This window comes from Euwallacea similis, chromosome 32 (assembly GCF_039881205.1).
Source record: "Euwallacea similis isolate ESF13 chromosome 32, ESF131.1, whole genome shotgun sequence".
Classification (NCBI taxonomy): Eukaryota; Metazoa; Arthropoda; class Insecta; order Coleoptera; family Curculionidae; genus Euwallacea; species Euwallacea similis.
The window spans coordinates 1072697-1096909 of NC_089640.1; the positions used below are offsets into that span (position 1 = coordinate 1072697).

The 24213-nt window shown below is 35.5% G+C and overlaps 5 protein-coding genes across 5 annotated transcripts in view; 3 read left to right on the top strand and 2 right to left on the bottom strand.

Moving 5' to 3' along the window:
* Positions 1-7: 7 nt before the first annotated feature.
* Positions 8-2045, bottom strand: LOC136418117 (cytochrome P450 4d8-like). The gene is made up of 9 exons (XM_066404074.1): positions 1833-2045; positions 1579-1779; positions 1337-1522; positions 1108-1283; positions 803-1003; positions 633-745; positions 442-581; positions 218-391; positions 8-165 (listed from the first exon to the last, which is right to left on the bottom strand). The coding sequence occupies exons 1-9, from the start codon at positions 1999-2001 to the stop codon at positions 8-10; spliced, it is 1518 nt and encodes a 505-aa protein (XP_066260171.1). The 5' UTR covers positions 2002-2045.
* A 3490-nt stretch (positions 2046-5535) lies between these two features.
* Cog4 (conserved oligomeric Golgi complex subunit 4) lies at positions 5536-9768 on the bottom strand. Its single transcript, XM_066403944.1, has 11 exons — positions 9560-9768; positions 8396-8593; positions 8004-8340; positions 7646-7950; positions 7446-7598; positions 7145-7392; positions 6870-7092; positions 6473-6739; positions 6234-6419; positions 5959-6179; positions 5536-5900 (listed from the first exon to the last, which is right to left on the bottom strand). Exons 1-11 carry the CDS (start codon positions 9635-9637, stop codon positions 5858-5860), a joined length of 2259 nt encoding a protein of 752 aa, XP_066260041.1. The 5' UTR covers positions 9638-9768; the 3' UTR covers positions 5536-5857.
* Positions 9769-10192: 424 nt separating this feature from the next.
* Positions 10193-12283, top strand: Mo25 (calcium binding protein Mo25). Its single transcript, XM_066403902.1, has 5 exons — positions 10193-10817; positions 10871-11039; positions 11113-11277; positions 11514-11618; positions 11672-12283. Exons 1-5 carry the CDS (start codon positions 10429-10431, stop codon positions 11852-11854), a joined length of 1011 nt encoding a protein of 336 aa, XP_066259999.1. The 5' UTR covers positions 10193-10428; the 3' UTR covers positions 11855-12283.
* Positions 12284-15356: 3073 nt separating this feature from the next.
* On the top strand, positions 15357-19084 carry PPO2 (Prophenoloxidase 2). The gene is made up of 11 exons (XM_066404013.1): positions 15357-15525; positions 15590-15782; positions 15832-16055; positions 16110-16312; positions 16375-16627; positions 16849-17013; positions 17887-18015; positions 18069-18214; positions 18269-18444; positions 18497-18729; positions 18785-19084. The coding sequence occupies exons 1-11, from the start codon at positions 15418-15420 to the stop codon at positions 19004-19006; spliced, it is 2052 nt and encodes a 683-aa protein (XP_066260110.1). The 5' UTR covers positions 15357-15417; the 3' UTR covers positions 19007-19084.
* Positions 19085-21395: 2311 nt separating this feature from the next.
* The window catches only part of LOC136418118 (cytochrome P450 4e2-like), a 3364-nt gene continuing 546 nt past the window's right edge, over positions 21396-24213 (top strand). The window contains exons 1-4 of the mRNA XM_066404075.1: positions 21396-21625; positions 21944-22141; positions 23744-23929; positions 23983-24210. Of these exons, the coding sequence (XP_066260172.1) occupies positions 21475-21625; positions 21944-22141; positions 23744-23929; positions 23983-24210 (763 nt within the window). The 5' untranslated portion in view covers positions 21396-21474. The remainder of the gene's footprint in view (positions 21626-21943; positions 22142-23743; positions 23930-23982; positions 24211-24213) is intronic.

Sequence of the window (24213 nt, forward strand, 5' to 3'; positions counted from 1 at the left end):
AAAAAAATTAGCGCTCCTGTATAGAGATCTTAACACCGTTCTTTGATATCAAGATACTCTCTGCAACAATCTGAATTTTGTGCTCGGGGAAGGCTGGGGATAATTTGAAGTTGCGCAGGATTTTCGATATGGTACAGAGTATCTCCATCATTGCAAATTTCTGACCTAAAACCACGAAATATAAACAACCAAGTCTTCAATAATCACTTCATCTTACCTATACAATTTCTGGGACCTGCACTAAAAGGGATGTACGAGAACGGCAGTTTTCCAGTGAAATTCTCGAACCTTTCAGGAATGAACTCTTCAGGGTTTTCGAAATATAAAGCTTTCCTGTGGACGGCGTAAGGGCATAAGGTCACGTTAATTCCTTTGGGAATCACTGTACCTTCTGCAAAACAATTTTAACAATAAATAAACCTCTTAATGATATTTGCGTACTAAATTCCACATCTTTAACTAATTTCCTTCCAAACATGGGTACAGGCGGATACAGCCTTAAAGTCTCTTTAATCACCATTTCCAGGTACTTCATTTGGCTTAATTGCGCACTGCTGATATTGACCTCTTTGAAGTCACCACTGGATGCAAATATGCTCTTCTGCTCCTCTAGTGCTTTCTCCTATAAAGACCAAAATCTATGGTATTCAGTAGAAATTTTGCAACATAAATCAACCTGAACTTTTGGGTACGTAGCCAGCATCAACAAAACGAAAGTCAGGGCTGACGACGAGGTATCATGGCCCTAAAATTGAACCAGAACTTAAAAACGTTTTAAGTCCAAAAATTCTTAAACAACCACCTCAAACATGAATGTATTAACTTCTTCTCTCAGCTCAGTTTTAGTTAATTCGCAACCATCAATTTTAGCCTCTAAGAGGAGGTCTAAAAATGCCTTCTTCCTCTTAATGCCTTCATCTATCAATTTATCGCCAAACTGTTCTTTATTTTTCTTGAGTTGCAGCTTTTGCTCGATGACGGAATCGACATGGCCGTGAATGACCTATCCAGAGGTCAATCAAATAATAAGTTCATCAAAAGGAACGTGCACGTATTACTGGTTGCATATCTCATTAAGCACAAAAAATGTTTCCTTATGAAGCTTACCTTAAGAGCTTGTTTCTCTTTGTAATAATTCCATGTCAGCCAGTAAAGTGAATGAGGAACCGCAGAATAACTTCTCTCAATCAAAATTTTACACATAATCTTAATGCTCCTAACATACTCAGAGCTTTCAGAAGAATATGAGTCGAGGGCGTTGATCTTGGTACCCATAGCCGTTTCTGCATCGAAACGCTCATCAACTAACACCTAAAGCAGTGAAAAAACACCTTACCACAAATCACATCAAGGGTAAACAATGAAAGTAAATTAGAAATCTCCAAGCTGCTTTTCCCGATCTCTTTCCTCAGTTTCTTGACCAAATTATTTCCAACCGAATCGAACACGGGCAGAAAACCTTGCAGGATCGAGAAATGAAATGCTGGAGTTATAATCTTTCTATGGCTCTTCCATTTGTCACCTAAATTTATTTAAAATTGTTTTAAAGTATATTTTTCCAGTTTGTTATATTTTTACCGTTACTGGTTAACAGGCCTTGCCCTAACCAATTATACAGGAAATCGTAGTGATTAGATTTGGAGATGTGAACTGAAGAACTTAACACCATTTCCATTAAGTCGTAATCAACAGTTACTAATATCCAGGACAGAGCACTATCATGAATAATTATGGTGTCTCCATGGTCTTTAAAATATTTCAGGAAGTTGTCCAAGAAAACTATTAACACAGATTTTTGTTATAAACCAAAAAGTTGCACAGAGGACACTTACCAATGGATCCTTGGATGAAATCAAGGGTATTTCCGAAGGGAAATATAGGCTTAGGCCCAGGGATGGTTTGCAGATACTTCGCCTGGCTTTTCTTAATTTTTGAGATTACATACAGGACACCCAAGCAAAGTAGGAAGAAAAGTGGTATGGTCAAGAGAAGTGGGGGCATCGTTTTGTATTAACCAGGGGGAAGAATAAATGTCGACTATGAGAGTGAGTATCAAATGTTTATATGATCTTACGAGTCGCTGCAAATAAATGATATTTGTTAGATTATATTATGTACAGGGTGTCCCAGGTTTTATAATCCAAATTTCAGGAGGAGTTATAGGAGAGAGTATTTTAAGGTGGATAGCAAAGGATATGTATTTAAGATCGGTTGTTCTCACAAGTTTCACAAGTCCCACTTCTCTTTGATTCTGGGTTGCACAGAGATAACCTTATTAAAAAAATAACAAATTTGTTTTTATTTTACTTTCGGACTTTAAAACTTCATATTAACTTTTGATTATTTCTGCAGTTTTTATGGTATCCATGATCTATATATGATTGATATTCACAAGGCAACAAATCCTAAACTTTGCCCTATAATCGAACGTTCCATCCCATGATAATGCCGATTTCTCGTTTTTTAGATGTGCGTTTTTCGTTCGAATTATCAGTAATCAATATCTCCGCCACTGATGACGTTAACGTTAATTCGAACATTAATCAACGGAATTAACGGGGTTAAAACGTTAATTTAAGGGACACGTTATGATACCATTCTGTGTATCAAATATGATTTGAGACACTTTAACAATTTCCAAAAAAAAAATTCTTTTTTTTAATTGTAACTTCTTGCAGATCAGAAATTAAAAAGACGGAGACCTGCGTTTATATGTGCAATTGATCTTAAAATGTGCTTTTTTAACCACGCGTAAAGTCCTGATTACAGTATCTGGGACACCCTGTATAAGCAAGTAATGTACTGCTGGACAGGGTCCACATTAAACCGGACCGGAAAAATTAATCTATGAGAGGCTGTTAAAGGAGATTTCTTAAAATTATCAGTTTCTTGGTGTCTAATGGAACTAATTAAGAATATTTTTTATTGCATAATTAAAAACCATCAATAGTGTTGAAAAAATATGTTGCATGTCATTAAATACAAATTAAAATCGTAATGATTACGAGTAGCAAGTTTATTAAAATTGTGATGTTTCATCAGTGGAGTCCCAATACTAGTTCTTTACCTTCGAAATATAATACTTTTAAAATTTTAAATTAACGGTTAATGCGTCCTCTATTTTGTCCATAAACTCTCCTCGTTCAAGATTTTTTTAAATTAATTACTTTTAATCATAGCTATTCAGTAGCAATTACCTCCATTTTCCATTTATTGATTGATTAAATTTTAATTTTCTTAACTCAATTATTACTCATTATGACGTTGATTACCCCTCGTCATGAGTTCTCTCCATCCACTCTCTCATCGAGTCTTTCCACTCTACTAACAAAATTGATGTGAGGCCCATTTAAACAGCTATGAATAGAACTCGATTGTTGATGACTGAATTTATGCCCGAGAGGAGTCTCTTGTGATTCTAAAGCAGATTTTAAAGAAGAAATGAAAAATTTTAAATTACTCTAAATACGTTAAACTTTATTTATAGTTTTCTCCACTATACAGGATGTTGTTTCAAAATTGCACTGAATTGTTTGAGAAATTTATTCTCTAATACAAATTTTAAAAAAAGTTCATATAAGCATGTACATATATAATCTCGATTGGTACCGGAATTACAGGGTGTGAAAAGTTAAGAAAGCATTGGTTTTTATTTTATTGTGCTGAATCTATTACAGATAGAGTGTTCAAATTTTATATGTGTATTAGGTAATAGATGGTGCGTAACACAAGAGTAGATTGCCTCCAACTACTATACAGAGTAGTGTATTTTCTGAGGCCTTGGTCCATAAAATCCTTTCAAAAAATTTTCTCATGCGTCACTGGTGAATTTAAATATTTTTGTTAAATTTTTCAATCTATTACCTAAATTTTATCTATCTTGATTTGTCATCAAAATATTTCGATGTTATTTCCGAACGCTCTGTATATATTCAGCAAATTCGTAGTTACGTATTAGCACCTCAAAAAACTGCGAAACTCGATATAAGTCAGTTTTTTAGGAGTTTTTATGAGCCTTATGGTGTTTTCGATCCTCTCTAAAAGTTGCGCTTTTGCTGAAAAAAAGTTCAAAAAGTTGTGCGGTATTGTTAACCTTTTGGTTCCCCGAACTGCAGGACACTCCCTAGTGAGGGTCAGCGAGGGGCCTGAGGGAACCATTGCAGCTTTTTTCCGGCCCTCGACACATCTTGATCTTGATAATGATAAATTATAACATCTAGCAGGATTACTAGGATTGATATTAGAATTTCACATGCAGTTACCATTGTCGCTTTACCGTTGAGGTGCAAATGAAAACTAAATTAAGCAGTAATAATGGGAAATGGTCAAAAACCTCATATAATGGTTTTTAAATATTAGAGTCACGTGTTAGATAAATTCATTGATTATTTGTTGCCAGTCGGATATTAGTTGTTAAATAGCAACTCTGATAATTTCTTGCGCAATATTTACGGTTCGCTGCTCATTAAAGATATTTTTCATTGATTGCCTGTTACATCCAATATGTTGTTTGTCCTTAAATCCTGTTTCCATTTAAAGTTTGCTTATTTGAAGATAAATATATCATACTTAAGAAAATTGCGATTTTTTGTCTGAGCATTAATAATGTACACACGATTGAGAAGCCAAAAGTCGAATAATATTGTCTTTTTAGGTACAAAATGAGCTTGATCTCTTTTATAATGGAGCTTTCCCATGTATACCGGGTGTTTCAAAAAGGTTGTGCCAAACATAATTAAGTTATAGGGGACATTGCGGTGGATAATTTCTGCATAGAAAGGCCTAGTCAAAATTGAGCCGTTTCGGATTCAGAGCAATTTTTGTTAAAAAAAGTTCGATATTCAACTTAAGTAAATAGAACAATAAAGGTTGTGTTGTGCATCTATCGTTTACTGCATCTCATTTAGAGCTCAATAACTCAATCTCAGAGTTATTAGTTTCTCAGTAATTGACAATCACATTTATGCCAATTTTTATTTAGGCGTGTGTTTAGATTTCTTGCCATATTGACTGGTTTTGAACTAGTATAGATATTTTCCTTCCCATAGAGTCCAGAAACCAAGCTCGCTGTAAAATTTCATTGAAATTGGTGAAAATACCAATGTACTCATTTCTACCATGGACTATCTATGAAACTACTATTTGTTGATTGATTAGTTGATTTCTAGCCTAATAATTGGGGAACGTAGCGTCAATGACCCCGTTTAAATATTTTTTTTATCCATTTGGAACAGGCAGCCGTGAATACACTTTGATGTATTGATGGCTGTATTTTATATTAAGAGGGGTGCTTTATTTAGTTTAAAAATACTGTTTGCATGGACGTTAATCCTTAAATAAAACTTTTAAATTACGATAATATTCCATTTTTATTTATAGAAATAAATGTTACCAAAACTGATAAATTTGACGAAAGAAATACTCCTTCACCATATCATTCAGAAAAAAAAGTTAAATTACCTAATCGAAACACTATTAACAATTATATACATTATTATTATTTAACAGCAACACGACAAAATTATTAATTTCGTACTTATAATATATACAGGATGGTCCTGAAAACACCTTATTTCTGGTTTTGGCGTTGTACGGTCATTTCAGGGACGCCCTGTATGTACATATACTATATACATTATTCCAAAACGATTTCTATCAACAGTTTAATAGCCTATCCAATCAAAAGCATTATTAAATAAATAGAACATATGAGGCAATAATGTAACATTACTCCTTCACGAAATTGATCATTTTATTATTTACGATCACACATCTGGCTAACAGATGAATTGATCCCAGACAGTCCTCTAGTATTTCAACAACTACTTGGGATTTGTTTTTAATGATCACTCTATACTTATAAACGTAAACGCTTGATATCATCAGATCTAAAGTCAGTTCTGAAATTAGTAAACAAACTTCTCTCATTAATAAATTTGATCGCAGGTAAAAACTTACCGCAAATTCAAAACAGCTTTAATTTCAGTAGGAGTCAGTCTCCATGTTATGGCTCCATCAGCATTGCCCCAGTACTCGTTAATCTCATCGATATGGTCAAAATTTAAAACTGTGGCTATTTGAGTTAATCTGGCGAATTGATCTCTAGCTGACCAACAAGTTCCCGCAGTTATATAACCGGCTACTGAGCGAACTTCTTTATCCAAAACTAATCCACCCAGCTAAAAGAAAAAACAAACATGATCTTCATTAACAAAAAATCGTCAATTCCTGACTCGATTAAACTGAGTTTTCATGATGACTTTCTCAAACCGCTGTGTCACTTCCGACGTCAAAACTTGGATGAAACTGTCGTAATTATTGGAAGTGAGGACATTTTTAAACGAGGACAACAACGTCTCCAGGTTCATGATTAAAGTTTGAGCGAAAGATTCGCCTGCTTCGTATGAAGATAATTCATCCTAAAGGAAAAGTATTTATAAACGAAATAAATACAATAATGCATAGTTCTTGCCTCTGTTAACTGATGGCTGATATTCAAAAAATTGTCCACCCAAGGATTGATTCTGGGTTTAATGACTGTGCTTTTCAATTGCTGTAAGCCATAATCAATTATTTCAGTGAGTCGTGCGCTTACTCCAGATATGCCAGACAAGCAACTTTCTAGTTTACCCCGTTCCTTGGCGGTCATGTTCGGACATGCCGCCTCGATTTCCTTCATTATGCTGTCGACTAAAGCGGTGACGTATTCGGTACTGGCGTCAGCGTTGTTTAAAGCTATCTGAAAATAAAATCTAAATTCTACTTTGTTGATTTAGCAGAGAATAGCAGCACTGAGATTTGTGGTTGTTCTTCAATTCAGACTTGTTGGAAAATACTAGAAATATGGTTGAGAGTAGTATTTCTCTTACGATAAAAGCTGTCCTTGATTGCTCAGTGTCGCCAGGTTGCAACCTCCCTTGCTGAAAGGAGTTTTGCAGCACGTTATAGGCTTGAGTTAAGTCTAGATATCCAGAGGGATACCCCTGCTTCAAGCGAGTTTTTAGGACATCGCAATAATCATTCTCCAATACGCGACAGGCATTATTAATTGTAACACAAATGCCATCCAAACTTCCCGTGGAGATTGACCGCCTAAAACATTAATTTATAAATTACAAAATATCTTCAAATATTCGCAACAAACCTAATGCATTTTCTAATAATGAAAAAAGTGTCGTCTACCATGCTGGAGGTTTGCAAAGATGTCTCTACTGCGTCCATAGTAACAGCTTTTGCAACTGATTCTTCCATAAAATACTGCTCAAGCCTCAAATAGTGAGAAAGTAAATCGTGCTTACACTGGGTCATTTCGCTGTTTAAAACCAGCTGCTCCAGGGATTTGATCTGCTTAATTTTCTGTTCAGAATCTGTTATTCCCACCTCTACATCAGCCTGCGGCATAACAATTATTATTTACGAGTTGATTGGGAAACAAATTGACTTACCAAAACCTTTCTTTGAATAAACTTGATATATAATTCGCATCTGAAATGCATTAACGTAATCTCCCCAATAAGAATGTCCAAATCTTTCGGATCAATTTTCTCGAGTTTATTAAAACTGGCGCTTGAAGTCATCCTCGAAAGTTCTGAAATTTGCTAAACCAACTTTCAATTAAATATCACAAAACTCTAAAATTTCTTACTTGAGTTTTCTTCTGTATCTGACGTGCCTTGCTCCACTCAAACACAATCCGTTTAATTTGCTTATCACACTCTTTCTGTAAAATATTAACTGCTGAAATAAGCCTTCCTGGACCATAATAAGTTTCAAGCAGGGGTTGATGTGTGTCAATCACTCTAGCTAGTCCCTCAAACAACAGGATCAATGTATCAGCATAGATTATCGGGTAGCGCTTATCTGCTAATGGGGTTATAATGGCAGATTTAAAGTTTTTATCCGCTGTAAGTGCGATTTTGGTCCGAAGAAACGTGCAGAAATTTTTTATTCCTTTGAAAAATCATAATGAAAATGAAATAATATAGCAATAACAACACTAGTACCCTCTTCATGCATTCCAAGCAAAGGAAAAATCTTGAAGAACCTTTCGATTGAACCTAAATCCTCATTGTTAACAGCCTCATTAAACTTATGCTCCACTATGGCTCTAAGTTGAGCTGCAGCTTCCTGCAATGTTCTAACAGATTTGAGCGTATCAGACACATTGTTTATATCATTGGCAGTTCTCTTCAGCAATGATTGATCCATGGAGAGAAATCTATGTACATGAGCCGCCCCTTTTTCGTAATCTAAGTGCAATATTGCTTGCTGTACTCCTTGGGAGCATATTTCCAAGTCAATAAGGTCGTTAACGCGCAGCAGACATTCATCCACTCTTCCCTATAAATTTCCCTTAATTGTATGGTCGATTTAGTTGAATTATTAATGAACAAACCCTCGCTGTATCTAGTTGACGGATTTTGCTGCTAATCTTTTCGGAACTGTCTGAAATGTCATTAATGGTGTTCACGAGGTCTGAGGCTTCATATTTGATCACTTTGAGAGTAGGGATTAATAGAGAAAGCCCCTTTATTTTGTCTTCAATGTAGGTTTGTTGATTTAGCATTCCATTCAACTCATTTACCAGGGATTCCTGTACGTTCCGTGATGTTTCATTAAAATATTGGCAATTTATAGTAATTTATATAATTAAAATATAATTAAAAGGAGGAAGGGACTTGAAATAAGTTTGTTAATCAATAAAGTTTCTAATAAATTTTCTTTATAAAGATGTGAGGTAAATTTCCTTCACCAAATTGATCAGAAATAAGGGAATTCTTGACGATTCTAAGGTCTTTCTTAGTAATTTGTGGTTTTGGACATAGAGTACATTGATGGAATACAAATTCAAGATATTAAAATATATTAAGAATCTTAAAAACAGATAGAAGTGTGTTTATTCACTATATTAGCCTTTATTAAACTTTATAAGGTGAAGATCTAGGTAGTGTTTAACACCATTAAGTCAAAGCTGATATTTAAACTCAAAATCGGGAAAATTAGTAACATGTAAAAAAGTTCAAGTTTTACTAAAGATAAAAAAACTTTGAAAAAAATGAAAAATGTTGTGAGAAAAGTTCAGGATTCACTTTCACCAGATATTTAAGCTTAAACTTGATTAATGTAAAGATGATGGGTCTCCAAACCAATCAAGGTCACTTTTCTTGGCACTAATATAATTACAAGTTAAACTGTTTGTTTGTTTAAACTTGTATTGTGATAATAATTAAGCTAAAGTTAAAGAAACTGCAAACCAATTTAAGTGGGCCTTACTTAATGTCGATTCAATTACAATTTATGATGTTTGTAGAATGAAAATGTTTTGATTCCAAGATGACTGATTTATAAACCAATTAAAAGCAAAGCAGGTCAATTGTGACTCTCAGCTCATGTTCAAAGAAAGTGAAAACTCAATCAACTTAAAGTTGAAATAAATGTTTCTGTTAGCAACTTGGTTGCAGTACTTCTGATTTTGCTTTGCATTATTAATTTGTGAGGTACTACTCATCAACATTGTTTGATAAGAAATGGCAAATTAAATCTCTTTCGACAAACTTACCTCTTCAAGTTTAAGCTTTTCCAGTTCTTGAAAGCACTCCTGTTCAATGTCAGGAAAGGAAATGCCTTGGTCGGACATTATTATTTTTTCCGGTTATTCCTATAGAGCTTAAATGAATTTTACTGAAATTTATTCTGGATATTTTACCTTAACTCTCTAAATGGTTACTTTAAGGGCTTGTTTTACACGTAATAAAGATATGATAAATTGACTTGTTCAAGTTGATTACTGTAACATAAAGAGACCAATCATCTTCGGATAAGGATTATAATAATGCTAAATAATACTATTATTAATTAGCATAAATAATTTTTATTAAAAAAAAACACCAAACAACAAAAAACAGTTTAAGGTTAAGTGGAGTCGCAGTCAGTGTCACTGATCAGCTGATTACCGGCAGAAAAACATATGAAACATGTATGTGTCTCACTTTGCCCCATAAATCTCAAAATATATGAGAGAGATAACCAGCAGCTTTACGGAAAACCCGACAAAACTTAATTCAATACATTGTTTTCTTATCTTAGTTCATTGATTAAACAAAGACAGAACTAGCCTAAATCATAGAAGTTCAAAGAAAATCCAATCTATTGGCCATCCTGCTCTGTGCCATTGGAAACAAAAAATTCCCTAGAGAGTTTACTCAGGCGTGAACATGTGTTGGGTTGGCATTTGGATTGTCAAAATAATAATCTCAGAAAGATAAAACTTTGCAGATTTTCATATTTCCCCGATTATTTTCCCAAATATAAATCAAGAGATATGAACAAATCAATAGTGTAACGTCTATTTCACCCACTAGTAAACATATGCAGGTTACATACTAAACGAGATTCCAACCTTCAAACCTCAACCATACACCCATCAAAATGCCCCTGTTTGGAAAGTCGCAAAAGGGCCCCGCTGAGGTGGTTAAAGCTCTAAAAGACGCCGTAAACGTTCTGGAAAAGGGGGATAAGAAGGCGGAGAAGGCCCAGGAGGACGTTTCAAAGAATTTGGTCTTGATCAAAAACATGCTATATGGGACATCAGAAGCAGAGCCCCAGACTGATATAATCGTGGCTCAGTTGGCGCAGGAACTGTATAATAGCAATCTTTTGTTGATGCTGGTGCAGAATTTGAGTAGGATCGATTTCGAGGGCAAGAAAGATGTGGCACAAGTATTCAATAACATTTTGAGGAGGCAGATTGGGACCAGGTCCCCTACTGTCGAGTATATTTGTACTAAGTCTGAAATACTGTATACGCTTATGAGTGGGTTAGTTGCATGATTTGTATTAGTTGATAAGTGCTGATGTGAATGGGTTTTAGGTATGAGCACCAGGAAATAGCTTTAAACTGTGGAACTATGTTGAGAGAATGTGCACGATATGAGGCTTTAGCTAAAATCATGTTGTATTCTGAAGATTTTTATAACTTTTTCCGTTATGTCGAAGTATCCACTTTCGATATTGCCTCAGATGCATTTTCAACATTTAAGGTTTAATTAACATTTAATTAATTAGTCCACAAAAATATGTGTTTTGTCTCTATTGAAAACGTTTTGCTTCCAGGAGCTTCTGACCAGACACAAAATTTTGTGTGCAGAGTTTTTAGAGCTAAATTACGACAAAGTTTTTAACCACTATCAGAGGTTACTCAATTCAGAGAATTACGTCACAAGGCGTCAGAGTCTCAAGCTTCTTGGAGAGTTGCTGTTGGATAGGCATAATTTTACGGTAAGCATTTCTTTCTTTTTCAAGAAATTAGATCATCATTGGAATTTCTATTCATAAAACCAATAGGATGAAAGTTTGAGGATAATACCAGTACTTCTAGTGATACATTATTCCTTATCTTAATTATAAAATTAGAGTGAGGTGATATGTGTTTTTGTAGGATTGTGAGTCATAATGTTTTCTCCTGGATTTGACTTTGGTTGACTGAATCTCATTCTCAACTTTTTTTGTTTCAGGTAATGACGAGATACATTTCCAATCCAGACAACTTGAAGCTCATGATGAATATGCTGAAAGAGCGTTCTAGAAATATCCAGTTCGAGGCCTTCCATGTTTTTAAGGTACTTTAATAATTATGACTGAATTGACTTCGTTACATTCAAATTTCCTTCAGGTATTTGTAGCAAATCCAAATAAACCGAAACCAATTCTGGACATCTTACTCCGAAACCAGGAAAAACTGGTAGAGTTTCTAATGAAATTCCACACGGACCGGTGCGAAGACGAGCAGTTTAACGATGAAAAAGCTTACCTTATTAGGCAAATAAAAGAGCTTAAGCCTTTACCCGGGCACTAACCCCATCCTTCATTTTTTGAATAAAACACTGGATTCCTGTAATAATTATTACTATTGTTGCTAGATTTGATTTTAATTTTAATACGTGCAAATTGGCTAAACTATTTTAGTAAGAGATTGAGCTGGAGTAAACAAGTTTTTATAGGTATTTATAGCGGCTTAAAAGATTCTGAAACTGTTAGACGATCAAGTGAATAGTTTAGGTTTCCATGATTTTAATTAGACTGTGTCGTATAATTATTTTATGTCTTCTGTATATCAGCAAGTTTTATTCTAAGCTTTGGACGTTCATTGCTTGACTGCGCCCTGTAAAAGGCCTGTTTAACCGATGAATGTTCAATGAAGTTACACCTAAATGAGTAATCGTCAGATTATATTATGTATTTATACTTCACAAGTATTGAAAATAAATTCTTCATATTGTTTAAATCAGTATTTTTCTTTAAGCCTGTGTTTGAAGGATTTTCATTTAAAAACTACTAGAAATGGATATTTACTTCATATATGTTAGAAAATAAAAGAAATTTACTGTCCCGTTTGTGCAGGCTTAATAGAGCTTATTGGAACGATTCAATCCAGCACAGCAAGCATAAAAGTATGGGTCCCCTACATAAATAATAATTATAGAACTTTACTTTTCACCTAATATGTACGTATTAAACTTATTTGAAAGAAAGGAGGTATAGGTCCTGTTAAATAATTATGCCGTTTTAAAACTTTGCTGAATCAAGTCTCTGATGGGTTTGGGTATATAATTAAAAAATTATTTTGTTAACACTGCCTTCCATTTAACTTTTGTTCGTGTGGGAGGGTCGATGTTGAACTATGAATAAGTTATGTCTGTTCCTGGTTACGTGCCCGTGCTGCGAGCTAACAGTGTCAGTGGTTACTGTGTAGGTGACTGATCTAACATGAATTAGACAATATTATATGTATATTTATGCAGGAAAAGTTAAAATATTCATGGATTTAAAGAAGTCTCTACAATTCTCTAAATGCAACTTTTTGCCACCTGAACACTGTCATAAAGTTCGTTCTGGCCTGAAAAACTCTCATATCTGCTATTCCACCAACTTTTGGCGAACTACTATACTCGCAAACTTCGCGAAGTAAATAAATAATCCTTGAGAGTTTGGGTTAGTCCAACTTACAGTTCAGAGGAATCCTGAAAAAGCTGGTCGATTTCTTCTCTAATTACGAATAAACATGTCAGTGGACCAAAGATAGATCCTTGTGGGATTCCTGTTGCAATAGGGGGAGTGGAGTAATAAAGTCCAATGCATTTCCATTTACATCCTAAAAGGATAGCTTTCCTAGTAGAATCGGGTGTGATTCGCAGTCGAGAGCTTTTGACAGGTCGCAGAACACTAAAGATACACCTCAAACTTTCTTAAACAAAAACACTACGAATCTCCAAAAATATGATAATTTTAAAATTTAAAGATTTAAAAAATAGATGAATGTTAGAAGAAGTTCATAAATGAAAATTAAATTTCAATTTTCGTTTAACTTTTAAGTTTAGAAATATTCATTTCTTGGGAAACGTTCGTTTAAGTTAAGTGCTTTTTCTTCAATTTGGATAATTATCCAAAAATAATTTTTAAGTACAATGTGGAAACATCAAAGCATTGAGGTCCAGGTCGAGGTTGTTAAATTATAAAAGCGATTATGTCGTAAAGCGCTTTTGATATCTTTGAGTGGAGTAACAGGTTCCTAAAGAAAGGTAAAGAAAATTCGTCAGCGCCCCTGGCCAATTTAGTGAATAAATGCTTTGAAACACGAATTTTTCCTGAGAGACTTAAAGTGAACAGGATCAGCCCTATTTACGAAAAAAAGTAACGATGGGGACCTCTATGTTTACACACCTACAGGGTGTTTTTAAAAACCCTTTCGAACTCTCTGCTACACTTTATAAGGATCAAAATAAAACAATTTGACCTTAATTCAAAACTTGATAATTACAGAATTGCCGGCGGAAAAGGCAAAATTAAAAAATAATTTTTTAAGAATTTAATGAATTAGTATAAGAACTACGATTGAAAACTCATTTTTAAATTTTAACTTTGCCAGTTTGTAGCTCTGTACTTATTAACTTCTGGATTAAGATAATTATGGCTGAATTGTTTAGTTTTGATCCCAGGGAATTGCACAAGACGTTATAAAGGTCTTTTTGAAAACGAATTGCATTTCTCTATATTGAAGCCATTAAATTCCTAACTTAATTTAAGTAGTAAGAATTTGCTGCTTCGTTGCACCTGATATGTAAACTGCACTGATGGGGAACTTTTCTGCCCAAAGTGGCGAATGGTTATTTTAAGAGAGACAGGAAAAACGAATTCACTCATGCACCGCTTTATGAGCAAAATTGGTAGTTAATTGATTTACCATGAGAGGGATGAATTCAACCACCTACTCTTGCTGAAGGCAATTCAGTTACGTTGAAAGTTCAATTAGGTATTTAATGCAAGTAATTAGAACTAGCCCCTAGACATCTATCCTGCAAGTAATTACACGTACCTCAATGGAGGCTTTGGAGTCTTGGAAATGCACTTTGAAGTACTCTTGTTTTAGAAGCATTTCCAAAATTGCAACAGAAAGTCCTGAAGCCAAGCTTAACTAACTTTTTAATTCTTAATTGCTTCCATTGATCCAGATACGGTCTATCCAACTCCTTAATTATTAATTAATTAATTATTATTTTCAAATTTTCGTTGCTTATGCATAATCTTGAGAGTTGCCAATTTTTGGTCTTTAAGACTGTAGAATTGATAATTAAAAAAATTGTTCCTGATTCGTGGGCAGGAGAAGAAGGTCGATTCTCATTTTAGGTTTAATAGGCACAGAATACCTACAGTCACCTTTTACAAGGACGTTTATTGCAAGAATTGTTTCAAATAATAGATTAGAAAAGCAACTTCCAGAAAAGTCTTTGTGGAATAATTACTAATTAGCCAATTAACAATATGACAATCTTAAATATGCGCCATTCGCGTAAACCACCTTACTAATTAAAAATAAGCATTAGAAATTAAAAATTAGAATTAGGAATAGAAGAATTAAGAAATTGGATAAAGGCGATCTTTCAGAGCTCATCGCGACAATTAATTTCAAATATTAATTTAGGGCTGTTGCTCTGTGAAGTCTCGAGGTGCCGAAGCTCAAAGTTTCAAAAGCGGCTAAAAATATCTGGAAAAGAAAGTTTTCGGGAAATTTTCTAGGGTTCTGAGGTGCCGTCTTCGGTATTTTTTTAACGCAATTGCTTCACAGATTCTCAAAATATCGAAGTTTCCCTACATATCCCTTAGGAAGATATTTATTTTAACATTGTTAAAATACAATTTAACATCGAAATCTCATCAAAAACCGCAAACAACATGTTGTGCTTTTGATTTTCGGTTCACAAACAACACTCATGAGAACCCAAAATTGCGGTCGCGTCCCTAATCTCTGATGGTACTATAAAAGACCAGAAATCACTGCGTTTGATACATTACCTAAACTCCTTCAGTTCAGGTTATTTTACGTGTTTCTTTTCCATTGTCCATTACTCAAGACAACTCACGATGTCCGATAAGAATAACCTCCTCTTGCTTTTTGACCGCCCTCAGGAACCTGTGTTCATGCCCAAAGGCGACCAAAAGAAAGCTTTTGCAGTACCTCCAGAGTATTTGGTAAGAAGTATTAATGTTAACGTTTATAAAATGTTTGTTTTTAATCCATTTTTGCATGCATCAGAGCGACAAGTACCGGCCAATAGGAACTCAAGTGACAACTCGATTCGGCGAAGAAGCCTCGGAGAGAATTCCTGTGAAACGCATCTCCATCCCTCCATTAGGGGAGATTTTGGAACTCTCCAGGGACTCTAATTTTTCCTTGTTTATTCCCAAACATCGCAAAATAGCAGGAAGGCTCATTGACATCTTTTTGGGTAGAAAAATCGATTCTTTGTTTCTCAGTACTTTAATGGTTTTATATAGGGGTTCGTAATGTGGATGACCTACTGGCCGTGGCAGTTTATGCCAGGGATCGCGTTAACCCCCTTTTATTCAACTACGCCCTTTCTGTGGCACTTCTCCATAGGGCAGACACCCAGGACTTGGACGTGCCTTCCATCATTCACTCATTTCCGGATAAATATGTCGACAGCAAGGTCTTCAGCAAAGCGAGAGAAGATGCCACTGTAGTCCCTGAAGGATCTAGGGTAGGTTCTCCTGTTATTTCAAAGATATGCATGTAGGCGAGAGTGCATTTGCAGATGCCAATAGAAATTCCTCGAGATTACACTGCCTCAGACCTAGAGGAGGAGCACCGCTTGGCTTACTTCAGGGAGGACATTGGTCTCAATCTGCATCACTGGCATTGGCACTTGGTCTACCCCTTTGAGGCTGCCATGCAGATCGTGAACAAAAACAGGCGCGGGGAGCTTTTCTACTACATGCACCAACAAATTGTGAGCCGGTAAGCATCAACGAGCCCCTAAAATTTTCGACGAAAAAAGTTTTTTTTTTGGAAATTTACAGCTACAATTTCGAACGTCTCTGCAACAATATGCAACGCGTGGAGAGGTTCATCGATTGGGATGGTCCAATTAAAGAGGCATATTTCCCCAAACTGGACAGCTTGGTGGCCAGTAGGGCGTGGCCGCCCAGGGTAACTGGCCAAAAGCTGCAGAATCTCCGCAGAGAGGTTGATGGGATTAACCTTGATGTGGACGACATGAAAAGGTGGAAGGACAGGATTTATAACGCCATTCATTCGGGAGTAGTCAGGGATGTAAGTAAAGCCCCAAAAAACATTTTTTTGATTTATAACGTATTAACACACAAAAGGGAGTAACATATTGAAAAGTTAAGTTTCTTGCATTAGTTACATCCTTGAGTAGAGAGCCAAAGATGTGAAGTGAGTATTTCTACCTTGGGCATACTCGCATATGCAACTTTAAGGGTTGCTGCTGACGTCATCATATATAATCAACGAATAATTCAATATTACAGAGAACTGGTACAGATATCCAGCTCACCGAGAACGAAGGAATTGATGTTTTGGGCAATTTGGTCGAATCCAGCATACTATCGACCAATCGCGAGTTTTACGGAGATTTGCATAACACTGGACACATAATGCTTTCATATATCCACGACCCGGATCACAGGCATTTGGTAAGGTCTAGTTTTATATCTCAAGTTTAACCCGCACCTGAAGTTTAAGCTCAAGGATTTGACGTTATTCTATTATACAGGGTCCGCCATAAAGTGCGGTAGAACTATATATTGTTTTTTAGTCCAATTTTCTTGCCATTTTTGGATTTGTCGTCGAATTTTAAGGTCAGTTTATGTGAAGGGTCTTAAGTCAAAAATGTACCGTTTGCGAGTTATTGGGAAAAATTCTAACATTTTGATAGTTGCAGGATCTCATGGCAATTGATGTTGTACCTTAACCGTAGCGAACTTCCGAATCACAATGACGTCGCAGAAATTGGGACATTCCATTTGAAATTAGCAAGTTATTGAAGTTCGAAGTCATGCAACTTCGGAGACCTATTTCGGGGGTTGTGGAACTTTTTTATTTCATCAAAATACGTCGAAACGTAACTTATTAGGTCCTCTTGGAGCCCCATAAGACCGATTCAAAAATTCGCAGCGGTTAGGGTATAGCATCGATTTCCGTGAGAACTTTCAGCTATCAAAATTTTCGAATTTTCCCGAATAACTTGCAAACGGTAAAAGACCCTTTACATAAACTGACCTTAAAATTCGACGATAAATCCAGAAATGGTAAAAAAAATGGGTTAAAAAACAAAATTTGGTCCTACCACGCTTTTGTGACGGACCCTGTACATTTTAAAAGAGTTTTAAAATACGCACCCCTCAAATTTGCTATGAAACATTTTCTTTTAAAAGTCATATTCATTGAGATATCGCACTTTGGCGCATTATTGAGCAGTCCTGTATATTATTATATATTATATATATGTATGTATATTATATATATTATTGTATATTATCTAAGACGTTTATTTTGGTTTCCATCAGGAATCGTTTGGAGTGATCGGTGACTCGGCAACTGCAATGCGAGATCCGATCTTCTACCGCTGGCACGGATTCATCGATGATCTCTTCCAGGAGTTTAAGGCTACTCTTCCCAGATATAATGAAAATCAGGTGAGTCTTTTTTTTAAAGGAAACTGGATTAAGTTGATCTAATTGCTTCGCAGCTCAATAATCCTGGAGTCACCGTGCAGTCCATTGAAGTAGATGTAGCAGGCGGCCGTCGCAACATTCTGCAAACCTTCTGGCAACAGTCCGACGTGGACTTATCCAGAGGAATGGATTTCCAGCCTCGAGGATCCGTCTTTGTTAGGCAAGCATTTATTTTTTAATTCACTATTGCTGTTTTACAGACAGTCTTCTTTAGGTTTACCCATCTCCAGCACCGCCCCTTCACCTATAAAATTGGAGTTCAAAGCAATCAAGCCCGAGAAGGGACCTGTCGAATATTCCTGGCCCCCAAATTTGATGAAAGGGGCAACCCTTGGCTGTTCCGGGATCAAAGACTTCAGTTTATTGAATTGGACAAATTTAAGGTCAATTGTAAGTGGACAGATATGCGACAACAAACCTTATTTCACCCTCAACACCCTAGTGCGCCAGGGTCAAAATACAATAACCAGAAGCTCTGCCGATTCATCGGTGACCATTCCCTTTGAACGGACTTATAGAGATTTGGATACATCCAGACCTCAAGGGGGAGACGCTCTGGCCCAATTTAACTTCTGCGGCTGCGGATGGCCTGACAATCTCCTCATCCCAAAGGGCAATCCTGAAGGGTTCGCTTGTCAGCTGTTCGTGATGATTTCGAATATCGCTGACGATAGAGTGAGATAATTGGGTAATTTACTTAAGAAATATTTCCAATTTGTTTTTAATACAGATAAACCAAGATCCTGCTGGTCAATGCAATGACGCGGATTCCTACTGCGGAATCAAGGATAAGCTGTATCCAGATAGGCGTTCCATGGGTTATCCATTCGATAGGATGCCCAGGAATGGGGTGGATACTCTGCAACAATTCCTGACCCCTAATATGAGAGTCCAAGACGTTTCCATTCACTTCGAAAATAGGACCTTCAAGCCCAGGGAAGGGACTAACTAGTCTACATTTTATTGACTGAGATATATTGATATGTGTTTGGAACGTGTTTGATGAATAAACTTGAGCTTTGACTACAAATTTGTTGTTTTTTTAGAACTATTTTATTAGCTATTAGAACTATTTAAGGGAGAATTTTTTAAGTCTGGCAACACTGTCTTTGGACTGACAGCAGTTTGCCTCTGTAAAAAGTAATGGTGAATTCGAAACAAAAGCATGCTGCGCTGTTGCCTGCTACTATAGGCAGGTAGACGTATTCTTTGGCAACATGTATTTTTTTGTTATAGGTTTTTACCAAAACTGATTTGTGAAGTATTTCGATAGTGAAACCAGGTGTTCCACAATAATGATTTTCGTTTTTTTCTCTCCCCTAATTTTCTCTCCTCTGTCAACAGTAAAATTAATCATTTTAGCCCTCCATAGATCAAAGATTATAAAGTTAACAAAGGAGGACAACAACTTCTTATCCAGCGAGATAGCCGGCCTTCTATTTAATTAAATACCGCAAGACTTTGGGGAGGCTGGGCTGGAATTTGGGGCATTTCTCATGTCTTGATATGGGACGACACATCATATATTTCTTTTTGCCGTTTTCTGTACTTCACGCAGATTTCCTAACATCTCCCCTCGAAATTTGTTTAATAAATTTAAATAGAAACAAACTGTTCGCTTCTGATACGAAACGTATTTTCAAGACGCGTGTGGAATATTAAATCCACATAGGTAATTATCATCTTTAGTAGCGGAAATACCATCGGCTTAAAAATAAAAGTGTTTAATTAAGACGAACTAATAACCCTGTTATCTGTACGTCTATAGAGTGTCCCAAGTTGAAAATAGGAAAATGAGAATCGCAGCACAGTACCAGAACCGGACTTGACTTCTAGCCCTTTAGATAGTGATTCAAAAATAGTCCCAGATATCGCCTTCTTTTTGATATTCGAAAGTTTAGAGTTTTCTCTTTAAATTCTGAACTTCCCATGAAGATTGTTCCAATTTGAAGTTCATATCAGAGCGAGATTCAATGTTGTTTTTTGGTGATGCCGAAGTAAACTAAATTGTGTTTTAAATTTATATCACAGAATTTTCATTTTTGTTTGGTACTATTTTTTAGTCTCTATGATATTGTACTACTTTAAGAGACCCAAAGAATATTTTTAAAGGTATAATTTCGATTAATGAACGAGGAAGAAAGTGAAGGTCGTACTCGATTAAATTCAACCGAGAGTTTAAAATAAAACCACAGAAATACAAACCATTTTGAATTTTTTGAAAAATGTTTAATTTTCCCCTGCAAGCGATGAGTTAGAGACGTTACTGATTTTTTTAAGTTTTCTAATAGCTCAAATGGACCTCTATAAACTATCAATTTTACTCATTAATGTGGGGAAAATCAGAGGTTTACCAATGAATTTAAAAAATTACCATAAGAAATTGAACCGTAGTTTAAATTGAAATTATAAAATTTTCTTCGTGAAATTTTCAATAATTTTCTAGTGTCTTTGGAGGTTCGCCACACCACTGATTTTGTACTGTTTTACGAGGTATAATGAATATTCATAAACAGAAAATTTTGCTCTTTAATAAAAAGAAAATCAAGGTAGTCCCTGAGGGTCGTGCCCATCTAAATAATTTTGAGAATTCGCGGAGATTGAATCAACCGATCTGCATAATAAGAAATTAAAAAATTGCTGGGTCTCTGGTAGACAAATTACCGACTGATTGTGGGGCCATTTAATAGCCGAAATAAGTTTTTATAAATTCGTAATTTCAAAAAAATTCAGAGCCGGACCGGCCTAAACTGACATGGTGCGGCTCCAATTTCAAACGTAAACAAATGCACAAGGAACATTTTTTGCATTGCATTGAAATTCTTTAAAGCTACGCCATTAGTTCTGGCGCTTTTATATATTTTAACCGCTTTTTAATTAGAAAGAGAATTTTACTGCTTAATAAGGGGAAAATTTTCAACTTAGCTCGACCAAATAACGAATTAATAAATTTTGTACATTTTAGGTTTTCTTTAAAAAGACCGCTTCCTCATAATTTTGACCCACTTACCACGGTATTGTGTCTCGAAACCTTGACTTGAATTGATCAGAATTGCAGCACTGCACTCATGCAGCATCTGCATACTGCAGTAAAGTAGGTCCAGACGTCCTTCATGTCTTCATGTGCGTTGCGAATTATTGCGTTACACAGGGCCGCACTGAGGCAAACTTTTCTAAAATAACGAGCAATTAATCTATTTATAATCTATCGAGTTTCCAAGGGGGCAATGTGAATCAAACGATTATATAATAAAATAAGCTGTCTGACCTAGAGTTGTCAGTGTGCAGTTTAGCCTTGAGCCAACCCTGTGATCACGTAACAAAATTTACAATTTATACTTAAGATAGTTATTTTTGTTCATCGCACGATTCGCATGTCAGTTTCAGTATTTTCCTACCAGTCTAATTAGTCATACTACCATGATAACAGAGATTATTGTCAGTGTTGCATTTGCCTGTATCGCCTTCTTCTATTGTAGGAAAATTACTATAAGAAGGAAGTTATGGTGGTTGAAGAGGGTCCATGGTTACCCCATTATAGGGAGTGCTTTGGACTTTATAGATTCGTCAAGTGAGTAGATATGTACCTATGAGAGTCGAATATAGAGCAAAAACCGGTAATTTGCTATGAAAATTAAACTGAAATTAAGTATCAATTTGCCAATTTTTATGTAATTATTTATTCACTAAAGTACCTTATTAGCATTAATGAGGATGGCCTTGGCCTTGGTTGTGCATCACCCATTCATATTTTTTTTCGTATTATTTACAGATCAATATTTATCAGGCTTTATTTTATTGCCTAGATTAATACTTTGCTTGGAAACATAAAATTTCAAGTACATATAATATAAGGTTACCCAAAAAAGGACAACTTTGGAATTTTTAGAAAGCTTAAAGATGATGGAAGAAATAGTAGAAAAAACCAATGGTTGGGGTTACTTTGAGGTCCTGAATGAGACCAATATTCTTGTAACCCAGTACAGATTTGTGGAGTGGCTGCTGTCGTCCAACACCCTCCTTAAAAAAGGCGGAATATATCAAGTTTTGAACCGATGGTTGGAGGGTGGCATTTTGATATCTGCAGGTAAGATATTGGGAGCTGACCATCATATACGTTTAATCGTAAAATCGATGGAACTGCACAAAATTCTCCTCAAAGGGTTTGCGACAATTGCGGTTAAATACCTACAATGAACTTAGTTCTAACACAACATGCTGAAACTAACCATTGTTTGACTACACAGGATGAATCTCAAATAACAGTTTTCTTTTTAGCACGATATAAACTTAAAAAATCTAAACAAAATCTGTATGTAACATTCTTTCGAAATCTCAAAAACAACCGAAACATGAACGTACGAAAAAAAGTAAAAAATGTACGAGACTTTTTAAATAACCAATTTTCTAACAGGTGAATGGGTCGCAATGGACTTATAAGATGACTCGCGAGATCACCAGACCTAAATCTATGTGATTTTTATCTGTGGGGATTATACGAAAAGTTTGGTGTTTATGACTGAAATTAACATAGTCGCAGAGTTACGTGAGCGGATAAAAGACGCCGCAGAAATAATTCGTGGAAGATCTCTTCTAATACTATGCACAGAATCGTGGATAAGACGAGAGACGATTTGTGTAAACGAAACCAATGTTAACAATTTCGAACTCTTTTTTTAGCCAGTCCCAGAATGAATGATAATTAAAGGTGTTATTATTTATTAAAACTTTCGTACAAGCATATTTCGGTCGTTTTTGAGATTTAGAAAAAATGTTACATAAAGATTTTACTTAGTTTTTTGAGGTTCCTCTCGTGTTGAAAGGAAAATCCCTACTTAAAATTCACCCTGTATATGTCAAAAGAAGCATTAAAGTAAAAAGGCACTAAAGAGTACTTGAAACTGGGTGAAAAGATGCTAAATACGATAATCTGGCCCGAACTGAGTATTTCTAGCTAAAGCAAGTTTAATCTTAAAAAAAAAAAAAAATTCGCATTCCGATTTGATTCAATCAGAAACTGCCTTTGCATTTTCTGTTAATTTCTTTTCAGGGGACATTTTAAGCTCGAATAACTAGTCAAAGTCGCTAGTTAAGCCTAACTAAAGCTGGATTTAACATAGCTTGAAGAGGACCTATGCTCTAACTTGGACTAAAAACTGTCTTTGGATTCCTCTCTAATTTTTCTTGGATCAACACTGGTTTAGTATACAAGGTGTCTCTAAACATAGTACCATAAGTCCAACCACGTATTGTAGGACTCAAATCCAAAAAAGTATATCGAAAGGCGCTTGTTCGGCGACTATGTTCAGAGACACCTTGTATAAATAAATTTTTTATTTGCAAGATTTGTGGCCAAATTCAAGAACCAAAATTTTAAACTTTTGTCCCATTCGATGTGAGATCAGACCATTGTATCCAGAGGAAATACTAAATTTTTAGTTTTTAGTATTTTACCTTCATTCTTTGGTTACTCCTATTTATGGATGTCTCAGAGAAAAATGGTAAATAGAAAATTTTTAGCAGAAACCTGTGATTTCTTATTTTATACAGGAGGCTCAGAAATAAACGCCGGACTGCAACTTTAAAAAACGGTGAAAAAATCGTTAAAATCAGCGAAGCGCAGTTGCGAATTTCTCAAGAACGACCCATTAGCAAAAGTCCACGATTTCTCCATGAAATCCTGTTTTAGGTTCCAAATGGAAGAAAGGCCGGAAAATCCTAACTCCAGCCTTCCACTTTAACATCCAAGAAAAATTCGTGGAAGTATTCGAGGAACCTTCAAACACCTTAATCAATATCTTAAACACCAAAGCTGGTGAGGAACAGATAAACATCCATCCCTACTTGGTCAAATACACACTGGACGTAATATGCCGTAAGTTCCTATTTACTCACTATGAAATTTTAAACTGAAATAAACTTAAACAGAAACCGCTATGGGAGTCCAGTTGAAGGTTCAAGAGTCATCCCATAATGACTACAGCGAGGCTGTATCAGAAATGTGCAGGATTGTGGTGGAAAGGGCTTTCAAGCCTCTTAAAATGAATGACTACCTTTATATGCTTAGTTCTGATTATTGGAAAGAATTGAATTATGTTAAACTCCTTCATGAAGTATCCGACAGGGTAATTGAGATAAAAAAGAGGGAATTTGAGAGTA

What these genes read in the sequence shown, in the direction of transcription:
- PPO2 (XM_066404013.1), top strand. Translation starts at nt 15,418, where the DNA reads ATGTCCGATAAGAATAACCTCCTCTTGCTTTTTGACCGCCCTCAGGAA. An exon ending in ACCCGGATCACAGGCATTTG is followed by an intron (nt 17,014 to 17,886) that starts GTAAGGTCTAGT and finishes GGTTTCCATCAG; the next exon opens with GAATCGTTTGGAGTGATCGG. An exon ending in CCAGATATAATGAAAATCAG is followed by an intron (nt 18,016 to 18,068) that starts GTGAGTCTTTTT and finishes ATTGCTTCGCAG; the next exon opens with CTCAATAATCCTGGAGTCAC.
- Mo25 (XM_066403902.1), top strand. Translation starts at nt 10,429, where the DNA reads ATGCCCCTGTTTGGAAAGTCGCAAAAGGGCCCCGCTGAGGTGGTTAAA. An exon ending in CTGTATACGCTTATGAGTGG is followed by an intron (nt 10,818 to 10,870) that starts GTTAGTTGCATG and finishes AATGGGTTTTAG; the next exon opens with GTATGAGCACCAGGAAATAG. An exon ending in AGGCCTTCCATGTTTTTAAG is followed by an intron (nt 11,619 to 11,671) that starts GTACTTTAATAA and finishes AATTTCCTTCAG; the next exon opens with GTATTTGTAGCAAATCCAAA.
- LOC136418117 (XM_066404074.1), bottom strand. Translation starts at nt 2,001, where the DNA reads ATGCCCCCACTTCTCTTGACCATACCACTTTTCTTCCTACTTTGCTTG. An exon ending in TTAATACATTCATGTTTGAG is followed by an intron (nt 746 to 802) that starts GTGGTTGTTTAA and finishes GTTCAATTTTAG; the next exon opens with GGCCATGATACCTCGTCGTC. An exon ending in AGGTCCCAGAAATTGTATAG is followed by an intron (nt 166 to 217) that starts GTAAGATGAAGT and finishes TCGTGGTTTTAG; the next exon opens with GTCAGAAATTTGCAATGATG.
- Cog4 (XM_066403944.1), bottom strand. Translation starts at nt 9,637, where the DNA reads ATGTCCGACCAAGGCATTTCCTTTCCTGACATTGAACAGGAGTGCTTT. An exon ending in GCTTGGAATGCATGAAGAGG is followed by an intron (nt 7,951 to 8,003) that starts GTACTAGTGTTG and finishes GATTTTTCAAAG; the next exon opens with GAATAAAAAATTTCTGCACG. An exon ending in ATTATTAGAAAATGCATTAG is followed by an intron (nt 7,093 to 7,144) that starts GTTTGTTGCGAA and finishes TTAATGTTTTAG; the next exon opens with GCGGTCAATCTCCACGGGAA.